Source organism: Uranotaenia lowii, chromosome 2 (genome assembly GCF_029784155.1).
Source record: "Uranotaenia lowii strain MFRU-FL chromosome 2, ASM2978415v1, whole genome shotgun sequence".
NCBI classification, from domain to species: Eukaryota; Metazoa; Arthropoda; class Insecta; order Diptera; family Culicidae; genus Uranotaenia; species Uranotaenia lowii.
The window spans coordinates 373,417,046-373,443,121 of record NC_073692.1 but is presented as its reverse complement, the minus strand read 5'-3'; the positions used below and the strand labels follow the sequence as shown (position 1 = coordinate 373,443,121).

The following is a 26,076-nucleotide window of genomic DNA, read 5'->3' as shown; positions in this document are numbered from 1 at the left end:
CTCAAACATTCAGCCAGCAAAACTTTTTTGTATAGAAATGAATCCATTTGTAAGTTGAAATTTCAGGGACTAGACTAGATGAAAATTAATGTAGAAAAACATGTGAAAAAAAATTCGCCTTGTCTCCCGGTAGGACTTGAACCCACATCTTGCGCCTCTCCAGGGCGGGAAAATTGGAACAAAATTTAAAAAAGAAAAAAAATTAACACTTTTAACTTGTGAGTTTAACCAATTTTTTTTCGCCAAATTCTTTTCCCGGAAGAAAAAGGGCAACCAAAACTTCCTTTGCAGGTTATCAACAGGAGCGTTGGCGTGAGGTTGATATTATCCGGCAACTGTTCACATTTCAAACGAGAAAAAAAAACTTCGATGTGCACCTCTTCCCAAATGCCGGTATGACTTTTGGTCCGGAAAAAGTTTAAATTTGTTATCCTTCGTTGGAGTCTTCGTCTCCGTTGTCAAATACAGGACAACGGCTAGATGTTTTTTTTTTTTTTGTTTCTTCCTCCCTTTGACAACTGATTGGTTGGACACAACTTTTTGAAGGTTTAAACAAGGAATTTTTTTTTTTTTTAACCCTAATCTTCTCATAATGTGCAATATTCAGGATTAAAACTAAAATAAATTTCGAAACGAGCTAGAAGAAGCGTTATCTCGTCTCCACAGAAAGCATGTCTAGAAATTTTCTTTAATTTTTACGATTCACAACTTCAACAAAAGTAAGAAAACGGCCCAAAACAATGAGTGCATGGCGTGAGATAAAAACATTTTCCTGTGTAACACCTTCCCGGGAAAGCACGCAGCACCTTTAGCTAAAGAAAAAGGACGACGACGCCAACAACTTTCTTTGGAAAATGGAACGAGTTCACATGCCATATTGCCGGTCGGTGGTTTGACATTGACCCCCAAAATGGAGGGAACAAATCACGGCCGAACACGCACCGGTCGTACATTCTTTCAACTCCCCCCAAAACCACCCACACAACAAACATATTCTATATCGGTGGCTGATTGGTTTCCGGCTGGAAATTTTTTTCTCATTTTCCCCCACTGGTTTGTTCCCTAAGGCCATACGTGAGAAGTGTCGCTAACCAAAAAAGGTGCCATTGGAGTTAGCCTTTTAAAAGCCATCACGTCGTCGTCGTCGTCGTCGAATATCCTTAACAATCGAACCCCTTTTCGGTTGAGGACACCCTTTCTCGGGGCAACTCACCTTCGACTTCCAACTATCGAGCAGTCCCTGGCTCTGGTTATCGGCGGAACTGATTTTCACCCGCTGGTCGTCTTCGGTCATCCCGGGGAGAAGCACCGTCATGTTTCGGGGTCCCTTGAAGCCGAGGATGTTGGTGTCCTGAAAGTGGAAATGAAATAGATTAGAAAGATGAAATACAAAATGTTAATTTCGATGTTCTGTGTTGAAAATTTTGGATAAAAATTATGTTAAAAGAAGAATATTCAATTGAAATGAACTTTGATTTCTTTTAGCTAAACCTTCTAAGAACTTAGAATCAAGTTTTTTCTTTCAATTCACGAATCAACTTGAGTCTGTAAACTTAAAGAACTGTAAACTACAGTAAAAAAAATAATTATGAGTCATTGGAGTATTTATAACGATGAAAACTTATAATTATAAATTGGAATTCTCTTAAAACATTGGGTCACTATTGGGTCTCCTTGCTCATTCTATACGTCACGTGCCTTGACTGGAGTCAGGAGGAGTAAATAGACAATTTTTTATTTTTGTTATTTTGTTGCTCTTCAATTTTTGGAAAATTGAGATTTTCAACCAATTAGGCTCACAACACATATAAGAGAGATTTTCGTGGTTTAAAAACATTCAAAAATTTACAACACTCACTTAGACGAGTCCTTAAAACAAACATACATTGTGCTATTTTTATGATAACTTTCATTTCTGAGCTTTTTGTAGGTACTCGAGATTTACGAAATTTCCTTGTTTCTTAAGATTTTTATAGCAATCAGAATTTATAGATTTTTAACACTTACAAAATTCCAGAGAAATCTAAAATAAGTGATTTTTATATCATTATTTTTCTTTGAATTCTCCTTTTTTTTGAATATTTATCCTAATTAGTTTTATATTCAGGTTTCTGAGATTCTATAGAATTCTTTCTCTAATTTTATTTCTGAACATCCGGAGTTTCTGGAAATTCTAAAAAAGTTGAGTTTAAAATAAATTTTAAAGAAAGTTTCATAAGATTTTCAAACATATTTGAGATTCCAATGAGGTATGGCCTTATTTGTATCTAACATTTATAACCATTCGGAAAAATTTTAGATCCTGACGTTCATTCCTGTTATTTATTCTGTGTTTCAAAATACAGACCCTATTCGATTTTGGCAACACGCCCGTACATTTTGTGTTGCCAAAATCGAATGTTGCCAAAATCGGACGGTTTTTTTCTCAACTTTTTTTTAGTTATTTTTACAAAATCACTACTATTATTATCAAAAACGTGTTTTTTAATCAATTTTTGACCACTTGTAGTATTTTTTTATTTTTTTCATCATGTTTTTGATGCATTTTGCACTTTTCTTGTTTTGATTATAATGTTCAATTTCATTTGTCATATTTGCTGTTTTTGTAATTCTTCTTATTTTTAGTCTTTTGTTTCCATTTGTATTTTACCTTTATGAATTTTTCATCTTTTTGTCATTTTTAGGACTAAATAAAAATTTTAAAAAACTTGTTGCATTTTATCACCATTTCAGAACATAAAAACGTATTTATGGTGTTTGTCTAAAATAAACTGGTCCTGTTATAACGAAAATAACGAAAAAAGTAATGTTGTTCCTAAAACCGTTCGAATTTGGCACATGTGCCAAAATCGGATGTTACCAGAATCGAATGTTACTGAAAATGAAAGGGGTCTGTAGTTGCCCTTTTTTAAATTTTCAAGCAGCTTTGCAATTTCCGAAATACCAAGAAAACTGAAATTTTGAAAGGTATCTAGGATTGATTACTTTTTCGAGATTCCCTAGAATTCTGAAAATCTAAATGTTCTGCGATTTGTAAAACAGGGATATTTACCCTCGATTTCTAAAATTTCTGTGATTACGGGCATCGATGACATTTTAAGAGCTTTCAGAATTTTCAATACTTCTAAAATTACTTTGCGTTCAGATTTTTTTTGGTTTTGTATTGTTTTTTATAGTCGCTTTTGGGTTTTTTTGTTTTAAGTTTATTAAGTGTTTTATGGTTATCTTTATATTGTTTTTAATTTCATCAGTTTTGTTTGTTTTCTTTTTTTTTTTTTTGTTATTATACTGGTTTTTCTATAATTTTTCCTTTTTTAAAGTCTAAATTTTTCTTCGGCTTTTCAATTTGTTTTTAATCAAACTTTTTTAATTATTTTAATTTTTTTCATGTTTTTTGGTTTTTATTTTTTTTTCAATTTTTTTTTTATATTAAAATTGTTTGAATCTGTTTTTTGTAATTTTTTTTGTTTGGTTTTATCTTTTTATTATTTTTTTTACTCGTTATATTTTTTTTAATTTCTTCTTTAATTTGGTTTTGTATTGATTTTTTTTGTTTTTTTTTTTTTAATTTTTGTATTTTTTTAAATTTTCTGGTATTTTTTGTTTTTTTTTGTTTTTTTTTATTCTCGTTTTTTTTTTTGGGTTTTTCATGGTTTTTATATTTTTCCATTAGTTTTCCTTCTATAAGTTATTTTAATTTTTGTGTTTTCTTTTGTCTTTCTTTTATGTTTTTTTATATTTAAGTTTTTTGTGAATTTTTGTTTTGTGTTTGGTCTTTTTTTTTATTCCTTTTGTTTTTTGTTTGATTTTTTTTGTAATATATTTTGCTTTTTATTGTATTTTTTTTCAGTTTATTTTCTACTTGGTTTGATGTTTTCGTTTATTTTTAAATTTTTGGTTCAACTGTTTTTTTTTTATATTTTATGATTTTTAACCGGTATTTTGTCTTTATGTTTTTTTGTATTTTTTTCGATTTTTTTTGATTTTTAAATTTTTTCTATAATTTTTGGATTTTTTGTGTGTTTGTTAATTTAATGTTTTATTTTATATTTTTGTTCTTTTAATTTTCTTGTTTTTTTTTATTTCTCATTCTATACTAGTTTTTTGCTTTTTTTATTTTTAATTTTTTTAAAGTTTTGTATTCCGTTCATTTTATGTTTAATTCTATGCTTTTTTTAAATTCTTTTTTCTCTTTTTTATTTGAAATATTTTCAAATGGTTATATTTTTTTATTTTTTTTTTTATTTTTACTTCTTTCCTGTTTTTAATTTTTTTAACGTTTTATTATTTTATTTTTTTATTTTATTTTTTTATTAATTTTTTTTTGTTTTTCATTTTTTTTTTATTTTTTTTTTAAATTTTATGTTAATTTTTTTTTTATTTTTTTTTTAAATTTTATGTTAATTTTTTTTTTATTTAAATTTTTATTTTCAATTTTTGAAATTTTTTTCCAATTTTTTAAATTTTTTTTTTAATTTTAAAATTTTTTTTTCAATTTTTTCAATTTTTCTGTATTTTTTATTTGTTTTAATTATTTAATTTTGTTTGTAATTTTTTATTTTTTTTTTTTTAATTTTTTTTAAATTTTTTTTTTAAATTTTTGTTTAAATTTTTTTTTAATTTTTTTTTAAATTTTTTTTAAATTTTTTTAAATTTTTTTTTTTTGATTTTTTTTTTTGCATTTTTTGTATTTTTTTATATTTTTTTGAGTTTTTTTTTGTTTTTTTTTTTGTTTTTTTTTTGTTTTTTTTTGTTTTTTTTTTGTTTTTTTTTGTTTTTTTTTTTGATTTTTTTAAAATTTATTTTTGAGTTTTTTCTTGTTTTAATGTTTTTTTTTAATTTTGTTTCGTTTTAGTTTTTTTTTGTTTTGTTTTTTCAATTGAATTCTTGTGTTTAAATTTTTTCATATGTCTATTCATGATAGGATTTTATTTTTTTTTCACTTTTAACGTTTTTTATTTTATTTTTTTTTTGTTTCAAATTGTTTTATTTTTATTGGTTTTTTTAATTGTTTTATTATTGTTTTTATAATTTTGAATGTTTTTGTTATTTTAATTTTGTTTTTTTTTTTATTTCAATTATTTTTTCATTATTAATTTTTTTTTGTATATTTATTATCTTTTATAATTATTTGATTTTTTGTCACTGTTATGTATTGTTTTTTTTTTATTTTTTTTTTTTATTTCAAAGGCTATTTTATTTTGATTGTATTTTTCCTTTATTTAATTGTTTTTTTATTATTTTTATTGATTTTTTTTAAAAAATTGGTCTTTTGGTTTTTTATATTTTTATTGTTTTTTCATATTTTTATTTTTTTTTATTTGGATTTTTATTGGTTTTTATCTATTCTTTTTTTAATTTTTTTTATTATAACTGAATTTTATTTTCTTTCTATTTTGTTTTTTTTTTCTTTGTTTGGTTTTAAGTTTTTTTTTGTTTGTTTAAATATTTTTTTTTTGTTTTTTCTTTGGATTTTTTGTATTCATTTTTTAATTTTTTAATTTTTTTCGTTTTTAATTTTTTTTCTTTTTGGTTTGAGTATTTTATTTATTTTTATTTATTATTTCTATTTTTTATATTTCACTTTTGGTTTTCTATATTTTATTTTTTTGTTTTTTTTGTTTTATTTTATTATTTGTTTTTTCTACTTTATTTTTTATTTTTTAATTCTTTTTTATAGTTTTTTTTGCTTTTATTTCTTTAGTTTTTTTTTGGCTTTTATTTCTTTAGCTTTTTTTTGGCTTTTATTTCTTTTGTTTTTTTTTTTGGTTTTTTTTGTTTTTTTTTGTCTTTTTTGTTTTTTTTTTGTTTTTTTTTTGTTTTTTTTTTTTTTGTTTTTTTTTGTTTTTCTTTTGTATTTTTTTGTTTTTTTGTATTTTTTTGTTTTTTTTTGTTTTTCTTTGTTTTTTTTTTGTATTTTTTTGTTTTTTTTGTATTTTTTGGTTTTTTTTTTTGTATTTTTTTCTTATTAGTTTATTCTTTTGTGTTTTTTCTTTTGTGTTTTTTGTTTTGTTTTTTTTTTTTGTTTTGTTGTTTTTGTTTTGTTGTTTTTTGTTTTGTTGTTTTTTGTTTTGTTATTTTATGTTTTCTTTTTTTTTTCTGTTATATTTATTTTTATTGTTGTTTTATGTTTTCTTTATTATTCCTTTTATTCTTTTATGTTCTGCTTTTCTTTTGTTTTCGTTGGTTTTTTTGTCTATTTCTGTTTTTTTCTGTTTTTTTTTTTGTTTTTATGTAGGGGGAAGTTGTCTACTACCGGACACTGAAGGTTTTTAAGCAATAACTTCAAAAATAAGTTTTTGTAAATATTGGTTTTTCTACTGATTTGAAGAGCATCAATATTATGATCACTTAACAGTATTAGAAAAAAAAAATTGCAACATATTCATGTGATAAGAGAAATCATATTATGTTAGTTCACTCATTTCCAAAAGTGTTGTCTATGGCCGGACACTACGAATTTCATCACAAAAGTTGTCACCAATGGCACAAAAACGTAGCAAAATGACTGAAATCACTTGCTCAGGTCTTGTGAGTAAGTAATTTCCAATACTGAACATTCTATGAAGCCATTTATAAAAGTTTTTTTTTGACAAACCAGAATGTAACATTTGTGGCGTACTTTACCGCCGATCCCTTCTTGCGTCATCGCATCGAATCATCCAGAACGTTCCACTCATCGAGAACGTTCGACATCCAGAACGCACGACGCTTGCGCTAGCCAATCAGCGACACGACAATTGCGTCAGCCAATCAGCGACACGCAATAGCAGGTAGCAGCAATTACCGGCGACAGACAATAGCCGGCCACCAACAACAACAACAGCAGACGACAGTCGACAGCGAAAGCAGACAATAGCGATCAACAATAGCAATAACATACAACAGCTTGCATGTACAATAGCAAACACGACACATCCAATCTCTCACACACACATACACACCACACAGTATAAATAGCCAATAGTTGTACATAGAAACGAATATTAATAAAGTTTACGTCAAAAAGTGAACACGCGTTTCTGAATCGATATCCGATAATTTGGACCCCCAAATTTTGGTGACCCCGACGTGATCGAAAGGAACCAACCGTGGCATCAGTAAACCAGTGCATCTTGTGGTGAAAAAAACTCTCCTGAGGAACATTAGTGATTCAAGTGAAAAAAAAACCACCAGTGGAACCATGGCCCAAGACGATGTGAAAAGTGAACATTCACTTGCAGCTGAACCAGCGCTGATTTCTAAAGTCAGCTATCCTGCATTCGATCCAGACGACATCGAAACTTGGTTCTTGTGTCTGGAAGCCGCGTTTAGCGTGAATTGTGTCAGGAGCGACAGGAATAAATTTAACACCGTGATTGTTGCTCTTGGGCCCCGCTGTAAATTTGTGCATACAACAATTGCACAATGCACCGAATCTGCGAACAACGACAAATACGAAACACTGAAATCCGCCGTGATTTCGCATTTCCGCCTTTCTGATAACCAGAGACTAACGAGTTTGCTTTCCGGAATGATTTTAGGTGACCAGAAGCCGAGCGTTCTTCTTTCGGAAATGCGCCGCCTGGGTGGTGACGGGTGTTCGGACAACGTTCTTTCCAACTTGTGGCTCCGTGCACTGCCAGTCACAGTGCGTTCCATCATCGCAGCGATGCCAACCGCCTCATTGGACGAACAAGCGAAAGTTGCCGACAAGATTTTGGAAGTCCCGAGGAGTGATCCGCCATCCGTTCACTCCGTCGAACCGTCCGCATTGGAACAACGCATCGAGGCACTTTCTCGCCGTCTCGATCAGGTGCTTGGTGGAAAATCCCGCAGTCGTGAGCAGCCAACATACCGAGATCAAACCCGATCTTCAAACCGTCGCTCACAAACGCCCTCCCGGTCAACAAGCTCCCGCCGATGGATATGTTGGTTTCACTACCGACATGGCGCCCAGGCTGAGAAGTGCGAGAAGCAGAGAGGAGACAACACCAACGTGCCGTGTATATTCTACGACGGCAAGTTGAATGTGTACACCCGGCCAGCAAAAAATTAATTTCCGTGCAATCACCCGATTGCACGCAACCATCCGAAGCCTCCTTCGAACCAGCACAAGCCGATGTATCCAGCATCGAACTCAACAAGGACATCTTGCGTATCCACGTGCATGATCAGCAATCAGCACAACAGTTTCTAATCGACACTGGTGCTGATATTTCCGTGCTACCACCGACACCACGAGAACAGCTTCACCCTTCACCGTCTCATCGTCTCTACGCAGCAAATGGCAGCCCCATACAAACATATGGCACCAAGCGGTTGCAATTGGACATCGGACTCCGCCGACCATTTGTGAGGATTTTCACTATCGCCGATGTGAAATCCCCGATCATTGGAGCTGATTTTTTGAAGCACTTTGATCTTCTGGTGGATCTCAAACGCAACAAGCTGATTGACAACCTCACCAACCTGCAAGTGAACAACATCAACGCTGCCTCCGAGCCAACGATAACCACATTTGATGTGAACTCGCCCTTCTCAGACATCCTGAAGGAATTCCAAGACATCACCATCCTGAATATGAACCATCACCCGACCAAGTCGAACACCGTCCATCAGATCATTACGACAGGCCAACCAGTTTTCTGTCGCCCCCGTCGGTTGCCACCCGACAAGCTGAAGGAAGCCAAAGAGGAATTCCGTTTCCTCATGGAGCAGGGAATATGCCAACCATCGAAAAGTTCCTGGGCCAGTCCTCTTCACATGGTTCGGAAATCCAATGGCAAATGGAGACCGTGTGGTGACTATCGGAACCTCAACGCCATCACCGTTCCCGATCGTTACCCAGTGCCACATATCCAGGACTTTTCCAACATCCTCTATGGGAAATGCATTTTCTCATGCATTGATCTGCAACGTGCCTATCACCAAATTCCCGTAGCACCGGAAGACGTACCGAAGACCGCAATAACGACCCCGTTTGGCCTTTTCGAGTTCAAATTCATGACATTTGGATTGCGTAACGCCGGTCAAACTCTCCAGAGGCACCTCCATCAGATTCTGGGCCACCTGGAATATGTTTTCCCGTACGTCGACGACTTATGCATCGCCTCCGCCAGCATCGAAGAGCATAAACGGCATCTGCGTCAAGTATTCCAGATCCTGAGGGAAAACAACCTGACCATCAACGCCAGCAAATGCCAAATCGGGAAATCTGAGGTGAAATTCCTGGGTCATCTCATCACTCCCGAGGGCATCAAACCAAACCCGAGCAAGGTCGAAGCTGTGCTAAATTATCCTCAACCCACGACTGCCCGGCAGATGAAGCGATTTTTAGGAACAATAAATTTCTATCGTCGTTTCATACCCGGCGCTGCCGCCCAGCAACAGTTGCTCCAGCAAATGATTACCGGTAACATCCGAAACGACCAAACATCTCTGCAATGGAACGAGATCACCCTCGCAGCATTCCAACAGTGCAAAACAGCTCTAGCTAATGCTACTCAACTCGCTCACCCATCGGCCCAAGCGAAATTAGCATTAGACGTCGATGCTTCAGGAACAGCAATTGGCGCTGTTCTGCACCAAATCACCGAAAAAGGATGCCAGCCCCTCGCATTCTTTTCCCGCAAATTGAAGGAAGCCCAACGAAAGGCAAGTACATACGATCGTGAGCTCTACGCAATGTACGAAGCGGTCAAGTACTTCAAGGACACCCTCATTGGACGTGAGTTCTGCATCTACACCGACCACAAGCCACTCACTCACGCCTTTCATCAGCGCCCTGAAAAATCGACACCAACCCAAACTCGTCATCTAGGTTTCATTAGCGAGTATACGACGGATATTCGGCACGTTCCCGGTGAGTCGAACAAGGTTGCCGATATGCTCAGCCGAATTGAAACCATCTCGACCACTAGCGAAACAATTGACTTCGAGCAAATGGCCACCCAGCAGGAAACCGATCCCGAGCTACAGCAGTATTTGCGATCCCCTCCAGCAAATACTAGCTTACTGCTGAAGAAGCTCAAGTCGCCTTTATGCTCACAACCGATCTACTGTGACATCTCCACCGAAGCCATCAGACCGTTTGTTCCGAAGGAATTTCGACAAGCAATCATCAGGAAGCTTCACAATAATTCGCATCCAGGCATACGATCAACGACACGACTTGTCAGTGATCGATATGTTTGGCCATCGATTCGTCGAGATTGCAAAATTTTTGTCACACATTGCCTGCCCTGCCAGAAATCTAAGGTTATAGTTTTCAACTAGCAATAACTATCAATCAACAATTTGTCTATCAACTAGCAAGCAATGATAGACAAATTCACCCGTTGGCCAGAAGTCATACCAATCCCAAATATGACTGCCATCACCGTCGCTCGAGCATTCGTTAACGGCTGGATCTCAAGGTTCGGAGTACCAGTCAACGTGACGACTGATCTTGGTCGTCAATTCGAGTCGGAGCTCTTCCGTGAGCTGAACACAATACTTGGGATAACACATCTTCGTACAACGCCTTACCATCCCCAGGCAAATGGACAAATCGAGAGGACTCATCGCCAACTAAAAGCAGCGATTATGTGCCACCAAAACGCTAAGTGGACAGAGTCGCTACCATTCGTGCTCCTCGGAATGAGAACCGCCCTCAAGGAAGACCTTCAAGCGACGATCGCTGATCTCACCTATGGCACTTCATTGCGATTACCAGGTGACTTCTTCCTCGATAACCAACTGAAACAACCGTCATCGGAATTCGTGGCCGACCTGAAAAAAGCCATGAATAAGCTGCGACCAACGCCCACGACCAACCACGCTAAGAATGCAACCTTCATCCAAAAGGATCTGCAAACCTGCAGCCACGTCTTCGTCAAGGTATGTGCTATTAAACCTCCACTGAGTCAACCTTTTGATGGCCCATACCGAGTACTTCGTCGGAAGAAAAAGGTATTCATCATCGATATCAACGGCAAGCGTTCTCCGATTTCAATTGATCGCCTGAAAGCCGCATTCATCGTACCCGACGAGCCAACTTCTTCAACCAACTCAACCCAGCCTTTGGATGTCACCGATGACAGAACCCCTCCAGTTCGAACCCGTTCAGGACGCCAGGTCAAAATACCATCCAAATTTTGGAACCATTAAGGGGGGAGTACTGTGGCGTACTTTACCGCCGATCCCTTCTTGCGTCATCGCATCGAATCATCCAGAACGTTCCACTCATCGAGAACGTTCGACATCCAGAACGCACGACGCTTGCGCTAGCCAATCAGCGACACGACAATTGCGTCAGCCAATCAGCGACACGCAATAGCAGGTAGCAGCAATTACCGGCGACAGACAATAGCCGGCCACCAACAACAACAACAGCAGACGACAGTCGACAGCGAAAGCAGACAATAGCGATCAACAATAGCAATAACATACAACAGCTTGCATGTACAATAGCAAACACGACACATCCAATCTCTCACACACACATACACACCACACAGTATAAATAGCCAATAGTTGTACATAGAAACGAATATTAATAAAGTTTACGTCAAAAAGTGAACACGCGTTTCTGAATCGATATCCGATAATTTGGACCCCCAAACATTTCTTTCGAAAAAACTAGAGTAAAATTGTCTATGACCGGACAGCAAAATTTAAATATTATCAGAGGACCAAAATAGTTTGGTTATTGAATCCGTATCTTCAGCCAACCAATTGAGGGTGCTATAGAGATGAAAAAAATGAAAGTTTCAAGTTGAAATCATTTATAATTTTAAATATTTTCTTGTCTGGTCATAGAGAAATAGCACTTTTTTTTATTTTCCTAATATTTTGTTTGAACTTCCGTTTTGTTATCTTACATCTACTGAAGTCGAAAGATAACCAACCAACGATGACGTTTATGTGCAATTCACATTTGACACGCCGTAAAAACTGATCACAATATAAATGTAAAGTTTAGGCGATCCTCGTCGAACTACTTGGCGAAAGCTTTCGATGCCTATAATTTGTTTACCTTTTCAGATTGGATTACCATATTTCTAACACCATATCAGGCTACTATTTACTTTGTTTTCATGGTGTTAAAACATTATAAGGATATATCGTTTTCGAAAAATCAATGTTGTCCGGCCATAGGAGGTGTCCGGTCATAGACGACTTCCCCCTATGTTAGTTTTGGATCTTTGTGGTCTTTTTATCGTTTTCGAATTATATTTTTTTGATTGTTTAGTTAATTTTTGAAATACGAATATGTTTGAAATATGAAATGTGAATATGTTTTTTCCTTTTTTGGTGATATTTTTTATCGTAAAGGAACTTTTTTTATTGAATATCAAATATATAAACTTGTTTAACAGTTCATTTTTGATTTATGTTTTATTTCTTTGTCGTGTATACTTATTTTAAGTTTAAAATTTTTCGTTTTATATTTTTAATTTGTATTGAGTTTTATTATTGAAAAAATTGGATGTTTGTGTTTTAAAAACTCTGATTTAGAACATTTTTTGTTTCCGCAATAACTATTCGAATACTTTTGATTTTCTATTTTTGAAATTCCCGAATAGAAATAGAAAAAATTGACTGAGTTCATGAGACAAATAAGACTTTGTTTGCTGTCCTAGTTTTCTGAAACTTTATTGATTTATCAAACCTTTTCAACTAACTGACTTTTTATTCTGACAATATTTTGATCTTTAATGAATTTCTCATAAAGAAGCCAGGATAAGCCAGGAGTTCCAATTCCAGATGATACTGAATTTTGGAAGTAGTTGGAAAACCATATTTAAGATTTTACGAAGTCTCATTAAGATAAAAGAATTTCGTAACATTTCCTGTAATACTGTAAATTTCTATTTAAAAGTAACTGAAACTTCTAGGAATTCCTGATTTATGTAAGTGTTTTTTTATTTTGTGAAATTCGGAGAATTTTTCTTGAAATTTGAATGTGTTTAAGTATTTTTGAAATTCAAAATATATATTTTTTAATTGAATTTTATCTGGAACTTTGTTTTGCAACTTCTTAAAAAAAAATTAAAAGGTTAGATCAACATTTTTAGTAAGTTTCTAATTTATGTCGAAATTTTAATCCACAGTAAAGATTTATATCCAAAATTTTTTCAACAATATTTTCAAAAATTTGTAGATTAAAAAACTTTTTTACTTACATAGATAACAACGGCCAGATCCAGCCGCGGATTCGCCGGGTCCTCCTTCTTACCCCCGTCGTAAACGAAGAACGTCGTCCCGAACACATTCGATCGCAGCTTCCCCACAAAGCCGTCCGCCGTCCTGGACAAATCCGTCGGATCACAGCTGATGATGTAGTTGGAGGTTTTGCTTTTCTTCCGTTTTCGTCCTGAGATGGTATAGTTAGGTTAGAATAAAAAATGGGTAATCCGTTATAATAATCTGAATTAATTCTAAATTGTTAATTCGAGTCCAAATTAAACCCAAAAGAAAATTTCGTTTCGAATCAACCACAATGAACCGCAAAAAAGACTGAAAAAGACTGACCGGCTAAGCAGAATATTTTTTTCCCATAGTCTCGCTCCAGATGAAGGTAGTAAATCGGAAACAACCCCCGGTCCATCCCCTTCCGATCCCGGGTGATGCGGCACTTGTAAAGGACACCCTGGGGTGCCGGTCTCGTAACCCACTGTTCCATCGGCTCGGTGACGTCTCCCTCGGCATCCACATGGTGTCCGCTGGCCTGGGGCGATGAATGTTCCGTCCCTCCTCCCCCGCCTCCACTCCCTTTGAGAGCGCCACTGTCGTGATGACTTCCGGCGCTGCTGCTGTTGTTGTTCATCAGGGCAGGTGAAATCGGAGCCGAATGGCTCAGGCTGTGCCGGTCGAAGCTGTTTTCGGTCGTCGGCAGAATGTCCACCGGGGTACTTTCCTCGTCTTCGCTGTCCTGCGACGAGGGGGTCAATTTTTCCAGGGTCACTGTTGAAAAAAAAAAAAGAAAAACGATGAAGAAACCAGAAAATTATTCTGCGCTATAATAACATTCGATCCCATTTAGGCAAGCATTGTTGTTGCCGAGACTAAATAACCCAGCTACAGTGTTTGAATATAATATTTTCCACGCCTCAGTTCACTGACCGAGCACTACTGGGGATAGTTACTATGGATTTGCGTGCCAACAAAGTGCTTCTCGTTTACTTATTCAGGGGGGAAAACCAGTATTCTAGACTTAATTATTCAAAACAATAACAACAACATCACCGGATTAAAACATGTGCAAATGTATCCTAAATTAACAGGAAAAAGATAATGAATTGATCTTATACATAGACAAATCGAAATTTATCAAATCCTTGATCTTTTCTCCTTTTTTTTCTTCAATATAGGTAATTTACCAATAACCTAAGATTTTCGCTTTACGTCAAAACGAAACCGTGTATTGTTTTCCGGAATCATCAATCGAGAATCTCAACTGAAACACGCCATTCCAATCCACTAGAAACAATCGAAAAACTGCGTGCTAGACTTTAGAAAAATATTCATAATTTCAAAGCTCTCCAGTTTCAATATTTTATCTCCGTGATCATAGATTCATTTACCGTGTTTCTAGCTAGCTAGTCTCCTGGCAATGAATTCTAATCGGATGCACTGTCATACATTATCCAAATGACCCGACCCGGATGGCCGGACAGCACCGAATCGGTAATCTGCATTCAATTTATAATGCAATTAAAACGAACGCAAGGACGGTGTGTCAATGTGAGTTTTTTTACGAGAAATTTGAAGTACGGCTTAATATTATTATATAAGTATGTAGGTAGATATCTTATCAAAATAAATAACGCCGGAACAAAACAAATTCCTTCCGTTCCACGACCTTGGTAGGCGATTAAGTCACTTGATACCTAAACTCCTAAGTTTCCTATTGATACTCTTGAGCATTCCCAAAGAGGATATTATTTTCAAAATAATTATACTTAAGAACTTACCTAAGTTTCCGGTCTCACGCTATTTGGTGACACATCCATTTTGATTTTTTCTTTTTCGAAGCGTGGTTTTGATCAAGGTTATTTGATCACAAGGTTCTCTGACTTTGTCAGTAAGTAGGCGAGGAGAGCGCGGTGAGGTTCAGTGAGTTTGTTTGTAAGCATCGTTAAATTTGTTAAATTTGTTGGTAAACAAACTCCACGAACTCCGCAGTAGCCAAATCAAAATGGCTGAATCGGAAGTTTTACATATCGTTTCACCTCCTATATATACACACCTTGGTTTTGATTACTTTTTTTAAATATCAATAACCCTGATGCGATTGTAAACTTGCAACTTATAAAGAATGTTATGGATATTCATCTGTTTTTCCTAAGCTATCTGCCTTTTTTGGTTGAAGACGTTTTGTAATGTTAACACTTCAAAAAATGATCAATCTGATTCATAAAAGTTTTTTATTAACCCTCTTATGCGCATCCCCACCACTAGACGAGGCCTAACAAACTTGGCATAAAACCGAATCGAATCACTATTCAACAAAAATGTTTAGCGAAATGCTTGAAAAGATTTGGAACCGACAATCCTCGATGATGATAAATGTTTAACAAACATATGTCATTCGCTACAGCTGTGAAAGCTTTATGATATTGAAATCCATACTGTTTACTTTCTTTCCCTGCGAGAGTTTGTAGTATCAATTTATAAAAAATAAGACCAACATAATTTAAACTTATCCGATATGCTAGGGTATGGAATATTGAAGAAATGACGAAAAAGTTAAACATTACTCTATTCTTTTTACACAACTCGATCATGAATGAAAATGACTTTATTTTGTAAAATATTAATTAAAGCAGGATGCTTAAAATTGGGGTAAAATTGTATCACAAATCCACAAGCTTTAAGATAAAATTACAATATTTTGATATTAAAAACTATTTTACTTTACGAACGGTAGTATCGTCGTAATTTACCATTAAAGTTGGAAATTATTGATAATTTATACGTATGACAGTTATGATTATTTCCAGAAAATTTCAAACATGAATATCTCAAAACATAAAAATACAGAAAACAACGCGTAAAATCATCTAATGGACACAAATCAAAATGAAATTAAGATTTAAGAGATTGATCCGTTGATGCTAGATTTTTGTTTATAGATAAAATCATCTATCATTAAAATAATCATGAGTATTGACATTATTTATACAATTGAATGCAAAATCAAATTTGTGATCAACATGATACAAAATTGAACATTTCTTATCATCTAGTCAAACCATTCGTCGACGATGCATCGCAAAATTCATACAGCAAAATCACAGCAGGCTAAACCTTAAAGAAGAACAAAAAAATCTACACTTGAACGGTTAAATTGTTTTTTTAATGTCCATCTTTTCCTGTGAATATTCGGATTTCCACGAATTCATTCTGTTAGAATTAGGTCAATCACAGTAGGCTGTAGAATCACCCATAGCCCCCAATAGCCACCACATAGTAACCATAGCTACAACTATGGTTAGCATAGGAATCATCATAGTAGCCTGAGTGCTAATTTAGAGACAAGCTCTCTCTTCTCGACGAACCAGCGACCATAACAGACGTGCTTGCCCAGAACAGAACATAAAGTGGTCCTATCGAACCGGATATCGAGACGGTAAGAATCAAACATAATATTCTGAATGAGAATATTAAGAGATGCCTTAACACGAGGGTTTCGGCGATACAATATTGCAATAAAGTGAATCTAAATATTCAAGAGATGACGATACATTATTGAAGATGACTCAATACTCTGTGAGAGAGATGACGATACATTATTGAAGATGACTCAATACTCTGTGAGGTAATTCATTTTTGAATGTGAAAATAGAGATGCTTCGAAAGATGGTAGAAGCGATTCAATAATCAACATTGTTACCAATTCGGTAACATTGTTTTGTTTTGCTTTAATTTTATTTTTATATTTATTGATGGGTTGAAGCTAGGAATAAATATTATAAAAAGCTAGCTCAAGGCAACGCAACGGCGTATTCAAATTTAAACACGTGGCCAGCGAAGAGTAGACGAAATCAAGACGCACAAGGGATGGACGGCTTACATACGCAACGCCTCAAAATACATGCGTTCTAGTAGAACGCATAGCCGAGCATCGAGACGCGGAGGTTTCTTGGCGAGACAAGACGATTCACCAGAGCTCTTGGTTCCCGGCAGCGATCGACGGCAGACGTACCCAGAAAGTGCTCCGCAAAGTAAGGAGAATATCTAAACCGATCCGAAACAGTTCCATCGTTTAGATTAGCCAGACCTTGTGTAGTAAACCGATACGAAAAGTGTGCCAGCCTATTCGCGCAACATCAACTAAACCCGTGCGTGCTAATCTCAAGCAGCGTGTTGGTTGGTTAGATTTGCCAGCCACGCCATCGTTTCGAACCCGATCAGCATTGTCTCGAAGTGCGCGCTTAGCCGGTAGCGCGTGCTTGGTCTAACCGGAGAGAGACAGCATCATCCAGCCAAGCGTGCGTGGTACCGCACAACCGATTCCATCCCATCACCGAAGACCAAGGTAAGCGCTTTGCCAAAACCGTGTGGTTTGGTCTGCATAGCCAAGGAGAGAGACCGAACCGGCCAGCCGTGCCGTGAGCGTGGTGCGTGGTTCTGCACCGCTCCCATCCCAACCAGGCGTCGCCCGGCCCGTGGCGATTCCAACGTTCGACCGAGTGGGCCGATTTCCCCGCTACCAGCCCAACCCCCGTGTGCTTTCTACATGAGATCGAGAATTCGCCGAATAAACCAGCTTTAAACCAAGGTAACTTTTTGTTGTAGGAATCCACCCATCCGAAAGCTCCCCCAGCCTAACATACGCCCTGAGACCCAGGAACAAAAGAGGCCTTGAGCGCCCAAACCCGTTAGTCCCCGTGGCTTTAGACCAGGGACTGGGTGTTGCTGGGCAGCCCCTTCTGGGCTGAACCCGTTCCTGGGGAAAAAGCAAAGTTTCAATATGCATTAGAAACTGTGTAGGGCGATTCGAAAGTAAAGATGCCTTATTTGAGGTAATTCAAATTTTAAGATGCCTTATTGTATGGAATTAGGCGAGTCTTGTTTCTTACAATTGTCGTTCTTGAAAACTAAAGATGTCACCAGAGGAATAACGATTAACTTGCGAATTACTTTCAAGTGACCTAAGCTTTAATTTGCAATATGGCGACATGAATTAGCAAGCGAATTTTCAAGTAAAGAAAATAAACCCGATTTATAATGATAGACGTGAATAGCAATGAACTTCAAACCGGAAACCCAGATCCACTGAATAATAAGCCGCGCTTGATTTGAATTGCCTAACTTGGATTCAAAGAAAAAGGCGTTTCCGTAAATGGTAAGTTCCAAGGATCAAAATTCTTGGGCCCGCTTTACGATTTTTAACAGATTAGTTCTGATTATGTGATTAGTTGAGTGACAATTTGGGTGCGATAAAACGTCATGTAATGCCTGAATTACAAAAAGTGTTTGAGCCAATAGAATTACTCTCATTCATAAATGTTTATGAAAAACAACTAAGCGGAACATGTTTAACAGGCAAAACCTATGAAAACAATCATCTCGAGACAGGTTTCACCTGTAGCGGTTTTCAGCTGGTTTTGAATAAAGTTGGATTCTCAGAAACTGCAAAACCCGACTATGAAGTTGTTATTTTATATCAAAAAAGATAAGTGAAATAAAGTCTTAACGCGTGCTAAATCTACAGTTTTGCCAACAACATCGAACACGACACCTTGCCAATTAAGGAATTTAGAGCCGCAACGTTGCTGAAACATCTTATGTTCAAACATGCGAACATGTTAAATATAAATGCAGAGGAGAGTCATTAAAACGGCATCGTGAGCATAAAAGTGATCAAGTCCTTAGTTTCTCAAAAGATTAAGCGAATCATGAGCTAAAATATCAAGGACGTTTCTAGTCTACTGCAAAGGAAGAAATATCGTGTAAGGAATATATACTTACATCAAAGCACAAAGATTTTCAACCTATTACTTTTGGTTTGTGTGCGTAACTCCAAAAAGGCATAACATGGCTAAACTGTTTGGACCAAGTTCCAAATAAGAATTGAAAGGGGTACAATCGTTCTTATTCGAATCATAACGAACATTCAAGGTTGAAAGAAAATTATTGTGTAACATCTAATCTATTCCATGTTCAAGAACTTTAATAACATTAATCCAATTCTTTGAAATGCCAGTTTTATTGAAGTTGAGGGACGTTTAAAAGAAGTAGAAGTGTAAACTACTGCACCAAATATTTCTTACGGAGGAATGTCTGCTCACACACAGTTTGCCAGACATTATTATCTCAAAAATCTGCTCACTAGATCTCAAGGCTTTCTACATATACCTATGCTTGAAAAAAAAGGCCAATTTAATGGCAAAATATTTCATGGCAAGTACATGGTACACCGTTGCTTAACATGCTTCAAATGAAATCAACTTGGATAAGTCAGGTCCTCAGTTAGTGACCGGCATCTATGTAGGTATAATCGACCAAAACCATTAATGATATGTGGTGTTAATCATGGTGGATTGTTCACTTACATGGAAAATTGGGTAAAATAGAAGAAGTCTTTAAAGATTAACGTTGCCTTGATTTGATTGCTACATTACAAAAGAAGTTGGTTGAGAATTAGCTAGCAGTTGCATAAGTGCTGCCTTCATTGCTGCTTTACGAACATTCTTCAAACAATGCAGTCGTAGCTTCGTAATCTACTGCAACCATGCAACGGACTTGACAGGAGCTAATAACAACTTGTGACACACGAGATCGCTAGAAACGCTATGTCAACTGTATATTCAATTGAAATAAAAATGATTTGTTCGTCAGAAATAGTCCAGTTGAATTTTAACGCCTTGTTAGCCTAATGTTGGGGGCGTTTGTGAGGCTGCAATGAAGAGTTTCAAACATCACACAAGAAAAGTACTTCGATCTTCAATACCGATCACGTAAGAATTCACGAGACCAATCTCACCAATGTTCGCGAATCTTTCTGCTACAAACCGATTGATGCCAGAACATTTTTTATTACAGAATTCATAAGTAATCTGTCAATAATCTATCTATCGTCTACTAAACCTGGGCTTGTGATATAGCTCAGTTGGCAAGTCTGTTGTCTCCTGAGCCGATGTCCGCGAGTTCGAGCCCAAGAGTAAACATCGAACACAGTTGTACCGGATAAGTTTTTCAATAACGATCCGCCAACTGCACCGTTGATAAAGTCGCGAATGCCAAAAAGATGGTAAAACGACTATAATGGAAACAAAAAAAAAGTCTACTAAACCGCATCAGCTCACCTCATTTGGTAAGGTCTTCAAAACATCCCAATTGGTTTGAAAGCGTTGAAGAACTGGAGTACCTCAACAACAAAGAAAAATCTCCAAAAAGATTTGTGTCTACTAAAAGAAGCCACTTGCTATCTCCAGAACTTCCTGACGGTTGATAGCTACTCAATGCCTATTTTCATCAAACGAGCAAGAGAATTGATTTATAAATGTATCTTATCGACGAAAATAATCAATCAATTTACAAAAAATCAAACCAAAAAATAAATAAAACAATTCTTATATATATTTTGGGTTATCTAACTATGTTGGGAGGGGAGTATGTTAGAATTAGGTCAATCACAGTAGGCTGTAGAATAACCCATACCCCCCAATAGCCACCACATAGTAACCATAGCTACAACTATGGTTAGCATAGGAATCATCATAGTAGCCTGAGTGCTAATTTAGAGACAAGCTCTCTCTTCTCGACGAACCAGCGACCATAACAGACGTGCTTGCCCAGAACAGAACACATTCAATGAAACAATTTTTGGTGCGGGTAAGAATTATCCTAATAATCATGATCAAGTTAATAAGGAACGAGCTCACGATATGAAAAGCAGTGACTACCGCAGTAACATGACTGTTAAACACTGTACCTGGTTATGTTTCACTTGGTTATGAACCTGGGTTCGATTCAAGGAAGGTTTATACTGAGAAAACTTTCAATAGACAACTGGAATACCACGTATCGGAAAATTTGGTACAAAAACTCAATCAGTTCAATTCTACACGAATGTTAGAATTTCAAAAAATCATTATTTTTGTATAATTTTTACAGAATTACCACGATCGAAATAAAACACGTGTTGTCCGTTCAGCACCAGCCTACTCTTTTCATTTTTGCAAACTTTTTATCTAAAGTATTGTAATTTTTTCTTACACTAGAGTTTGCATACAAAAATTTCGTCAATCCCCAATTTCGCTCTACGATTTCGCTGTTCTCTCTCACCGTCAAATGTGTATGCCTCTTGAATACGAGAACTAACTAATCACAGCAGTCATGACATTCCAAATAGTAAACAAAACATTTGAAAAAATCATGGAACTTCTTCGGAATTTCAAGGTCTATTTTTATAATATTTTATTCTTATTTAATTTTTGGCATTTCGGCGAGTTGTGAAACTTTGCTTTAATAATACATAATATTATTTCTAGATCAAACGAAAGGTTCCCATTTGCAACGAGGGAAGGTTGGCAAAGGTGGGTCCACTATTAATACTCTTTATCAAAATTCGGAAGTTTAAATTTAATTCGGCTAAAATCATTGATTTTTCAATTGAACTTTTTTCCAGCATCAAGTATTAGCTGTGTTCTGAAACCGTACCTAGTGGACAGCGAAGTATGTATCTCGGGATTGTTCTGGATTGAAACAAGGCTAGGAAAACAAAGAATGCTAGGTTCGAAGTCAAAGTAGAGAGCCTGAGGAACGTGTTGAAGACATGCGACAGAACAACAGGCTCGACCCCAATCTCAACCACTTCTTAACCATATCAATGATTCCTTATCTTATCGCAAATAATTGTTACCATAAATTTAAACTGAAAGAATAAACTTTTATTAATTTTCAATATCCAAATTTTGAAAAATATCCAGCAATTCCATACAGATTCTTGATGGCAACAGGTCAAAGAATAGCTTTAAAATGAACATGGTTTGTTTCCAAAAATTAACATATTGTGTTGACTTTCAGACGTTTAACCAGGGCCTTGAAACGGTCCTGTATTGGTTTGTTACTTGGTCCGGCTTTTGACAATTTGACCAGTTGTACGGACCGGACGGTCCATACTTTTAGATTTGGGATATTTGACAGTCTATTTAGCGTGGATTACTGAAATTTCGCTAAGCAAACATCGTCACATTGAAAACTTGTCTACTGATATGTGTAAACAAATAATTCAAGAACGTACAGAACAAGGTGTGAAAAAAAATTATGTAAATTTTTGACCGATCGAAAAATGTGCAGGCGAATCTAGTTATTCAAGAAAATTACAATAACTCGATTTTTCGATTTCATGCAATGCAGATAGTATTCAATCGTGCTGCATGCAAGCTTTTGTTAAATTTATTTTTATTTATTTATTTTTAGTTTTTTTTTTAGTTTTTTCCTCCCACTTGTTATGATTGAACTCCGAGCGATAGAAGAAGGATTTCAATTTTGTTCCGGCCTTATATGATAAAAATACTAGAGCGCTATAGTATAAGGATAGACGTGTAACTTCACTAGGCATTGGTTAGGGTTAGATGCTATCTTCATCTAATTCATTGGCTGGTAAACGGTGGATAATGTGCAACACGAGACCCCATAGTGGTCTTATCACCTCTTATTCACAACTCCTATCTCTACCTCCCCGCGGTGCCGGCTGGGGTGCGAGTAACCTAAGCGGAGATCGGGTACCCAACCCCGGTGGATGCTTTGGTCGCATGCAGACTGAGAAGGTGGCCGCACGCGTCTGTTCCCCAGGTCAGGGGCAGCGTGCAACAACAACCGAGCGTCTGTTCTCCAGGTCAGGGGCGGCTCAAACAGCGTCTGTCTTGCAGCAAGCGGCTGAATTTATGAAATGCGGCTCCCGCCAGCTAAGTCCAAGATGGCAGCCCCATCGCGGGATAGGGACTTTAGGCTAACAACCTACTGTTCCCGATTCAGAAATTGCTACGGAATCCGAAAGAAATGACCGACCTGGAACTTTGGCGACGACTTTTAGCATGAAAACACGGACACGAATTGGAACTTGGAACGCATTTAACCCTTGCCCAACAAGGCAAACTGGAACAACTGGCTAGAGAGGCTAGCCGCCTCAAGCTTGAAATTCTGGGACTGAGCGAAGTCCGTTGGCCTAATACTGGAGAACACAAGACACAATCCGGGCAAGTCCTGCTTTACTCTGGCATACGAGGAGAACATGCTACTCGGGAACGAGGAGTTGGTTTCCTGTTAAGCCCGCAGGCCTACGCGGCCCTCATTAGATGGGAACCGATAAACGAAAGAATAATCGTAGCCAGATTTAGAACACGGGTTAGAAACCTTACAATGGTCCAGTGTTATGCGCCAACTGACGTTGCCGACTTGAAGGAGAAAGAGCAGTTTTACAGTCAACTGAACAGCGTGGTTGAGAGAATTCCGAAGGGTGACATTCAAATGCATTTGGGCGACTTCAACGCGAAGATTGGCTCCGACAATCAGGACCTTGAGCGCATCATGGGGCGCCATGGTCTAGAACAGATGAGCGAAAACGGAGAGCTGTTTGTAGAATTTTGTGGCAACAACAACATGGTGATTGGTGGATCGCTCTTCCCCCATCGACCAGCACATAAGGTCACTTGGGTATCCCGAGATGGCCGAACAGAAAATCAAATTGACCACATCTGCATCAGCCGAAAATGGAGAAGGAGCCTTCTTGATGTTCGTAACAAACGAAGCGCAGACATTGCATCTGACCATCACCTCGTCCTTGGCGAGATACGACTGAGAGTTGCGCGTGTCCAACGGCGCGAGGAGAAAGTCGGGTGTCGATACGACGTCCGCCGGTTGGAGAATCCAGAGGTGAAAAGGGCATACGTTGAACAGCTAGAATCCCGAGCCTCGGAGCTGCTGACAGACGGAACAGTCGAAGAACAGTGGTGTGAAATCAAGAATGCCTTTATCACGACGAGCCATGGTACTCTCGGTAAAGTTTGTGGAAGAAGGAGTGAATGGATGTCGGAGGAAACTTGGAGGATGGTCGATGATCGGAGAAAGGCGAAAGTCGGAATTGAGCAGGCATGTACCGGGTCAGCCAAAGCAGCCGCCCGCTTACGATATGCGGAGCTGGAAAAGGCAGTTAAACGAGCTTGTAGACGAGACAAGAGAGCCTGGACAAACTCCCTAGCCGAAGAGGGAGAAAGAGCCGCCGCCAATGGAGATATCCGATTACTATATGACATTTCTCGCCGCCTCAGTGGTGCAAGGACTAATGCAAGAATGCCGCTAAAAGACCGAGCAGGTCAGTTATTGACCGATCGAACAGATCAGCTCAAACGATGGACTGAGCACTTCGAACAACTCTTCCGAGTCACGAATAGCGATGGCCAACAGAACCCGCAGCTCGAAGCGCCAACAGTGAGTCGCATAAATGGCGTCAACTCGGAAGCGCCCTCGCTGGCTGAAATAGAAGCGGCAATCAAAAACATGAAATCCAACAAAGCACCTGGGATAGATTGCATCCCTGCTGAAATGCTGAAAGCCGACCCTGCCCTATCAGCACAAATGTTGCACCGTCTTTTCGCTGACATCTGGGATACTGCAACATTCCCGGCCGACTGGATGCAGGGTATCCTCGTAAAGGTCCCGAAGAAAGGAGACCTGACAGAGTGCGGTAACTGGCGAGGCATAACGTTGATCTGTACAACCCTCAAAGTACTCTGCAAGGTGATCCTGAACAGGATCCAGGAGAAAATTGACGCTACACTCCGACGGCAACAAGCTGGATTCCGATCCGGACGATCATGTGTGGACCACATCACAACGCTACGAATCATACTGAAACAAATCAACGAATTTCAATACTCTCTTCTGCTGGTGTTCGTTGATTTCGAAAAAGCATTCGACCGACTTAACCATGAAAACATCTGGGCGGCTCTAAGGCGAAGAGGAGTACCAGAGAAACTAGTCCGTCTCATCGAAGCACAATACGAGGCATTTTCGTGCAAGGTCTTGCACGACGGTGTCTTGTCCGAACCAATCCCGGTAACTGCTGGAGTGAGACAAGGATGTATTCTATCACCGCTACTTTTTCTAATCGTAATGGATGATATTCTGATTGGATCGATTGACTGTGCACCGAACCGAGGATTGCCGTGGAATCCTTTAACAATGGAGCAACTGAACGACCTTGACCTGGCTGACGATATTGTTTTGCTCGCCCAAACACAACCAGATATGCAGAGCAAACTCGACGACCTCACCGAAAGTTCCAAGGCAGCAGGTCTCAAAGTCAATGTCGGAAAGACCAAGTCGATGGAGATCAACACAGAAAATCCCTCCAGTTCCATGGTAGCTGGGCAACAAGTTGAGAAAGTGGAGTGCTTCCAGTATCTTGGTAGCCAGATAATGCCAGATGGTGGTACCAGAAAAGACATCGAAACCCGGATCAGAAAGGCCCGATTTGCGTTTGCGAGTCTCCGAAACATCTGGCGATCACGCCAGATCTCTCTACGAACGAAAATCCGAATCTTCAACTCAAACGTCAAATCCGTATTGCTGTACGGGTGCGAAACTTGATGCACATATGCGGTAACGACGCGAAAACTGCAAGTATTTGTAAATCGCTGCCTGCGGAATATCATCCGCGCTTGGTGGCCTGGCAACTGGATCTCGAATGAGGAACTGCATCGCCGGTGTCATCAAAGGGCGCTAGAAATCGAGATTCGGGAACGTAAGTGGAGATGGATTGGGCACACGCTGCGAAGAGATGAAAACGAGATTTGCAGAGAGGCGCTAGATTGGAATCCAGAAGGTCATCGAAGAAGAGGCAGACCCAGAAACTCGTGGCGACGAAGCCTAGCCGCTGAAATCCGAACTGTCGACGAGAATCTTGACTGGGACCAAGTGAAGACGCTGGCTCCGGATCGTCAACAGTGGAGGTCTTTTACCACGGCCCTATGCACCGGAGGATGGGCGCGGGATCATTAAGTAAGTAAGTAAGTTCATCTAATTCACCAAGAAATCATTTTGACGTTTCAATGGTTCTTTATAGTCTAAAAGATAAATTGAAATTAAAAGGAAACA

At 37.6% G+C, this 26,076-nt stretch overlaps 1 protein-coding gene across 2 annotated transcripts in view; it reads right to left on the bottom strand.

Moving 5' to 3' along the window:
• The window catches only part of LOC129744739 (protein king tubby 1), a 165,222-nt gene that overhangs the window by 17,249 nt on the left and 121,897 nt on the right, over positions 1 to 26,076 (bottom strand). For both annotated transcript variants that reach the window (XM_055737425.1, XM_055737426.1), the window contains exons 3-5: positions 13,498 to 13,929; positions 13,149 to 13,339; positions 1,214 to 1,351 (exon numbers count right to left, since the gene is read on the bottom strand). In XM_055737425.1, the coding sequence (XP_055593400.1) occupies positions 1,214 to 1,351; positions 13,149 to 13,339; positions 13,498 to 13,929 (761 nt within the window). The remainder of the gene's footprint in view (positions 1 to 1,213; positions 1,352 to 13,148; positions 13,340 to 13,497; positions 13,930 to 26,076) is intronic.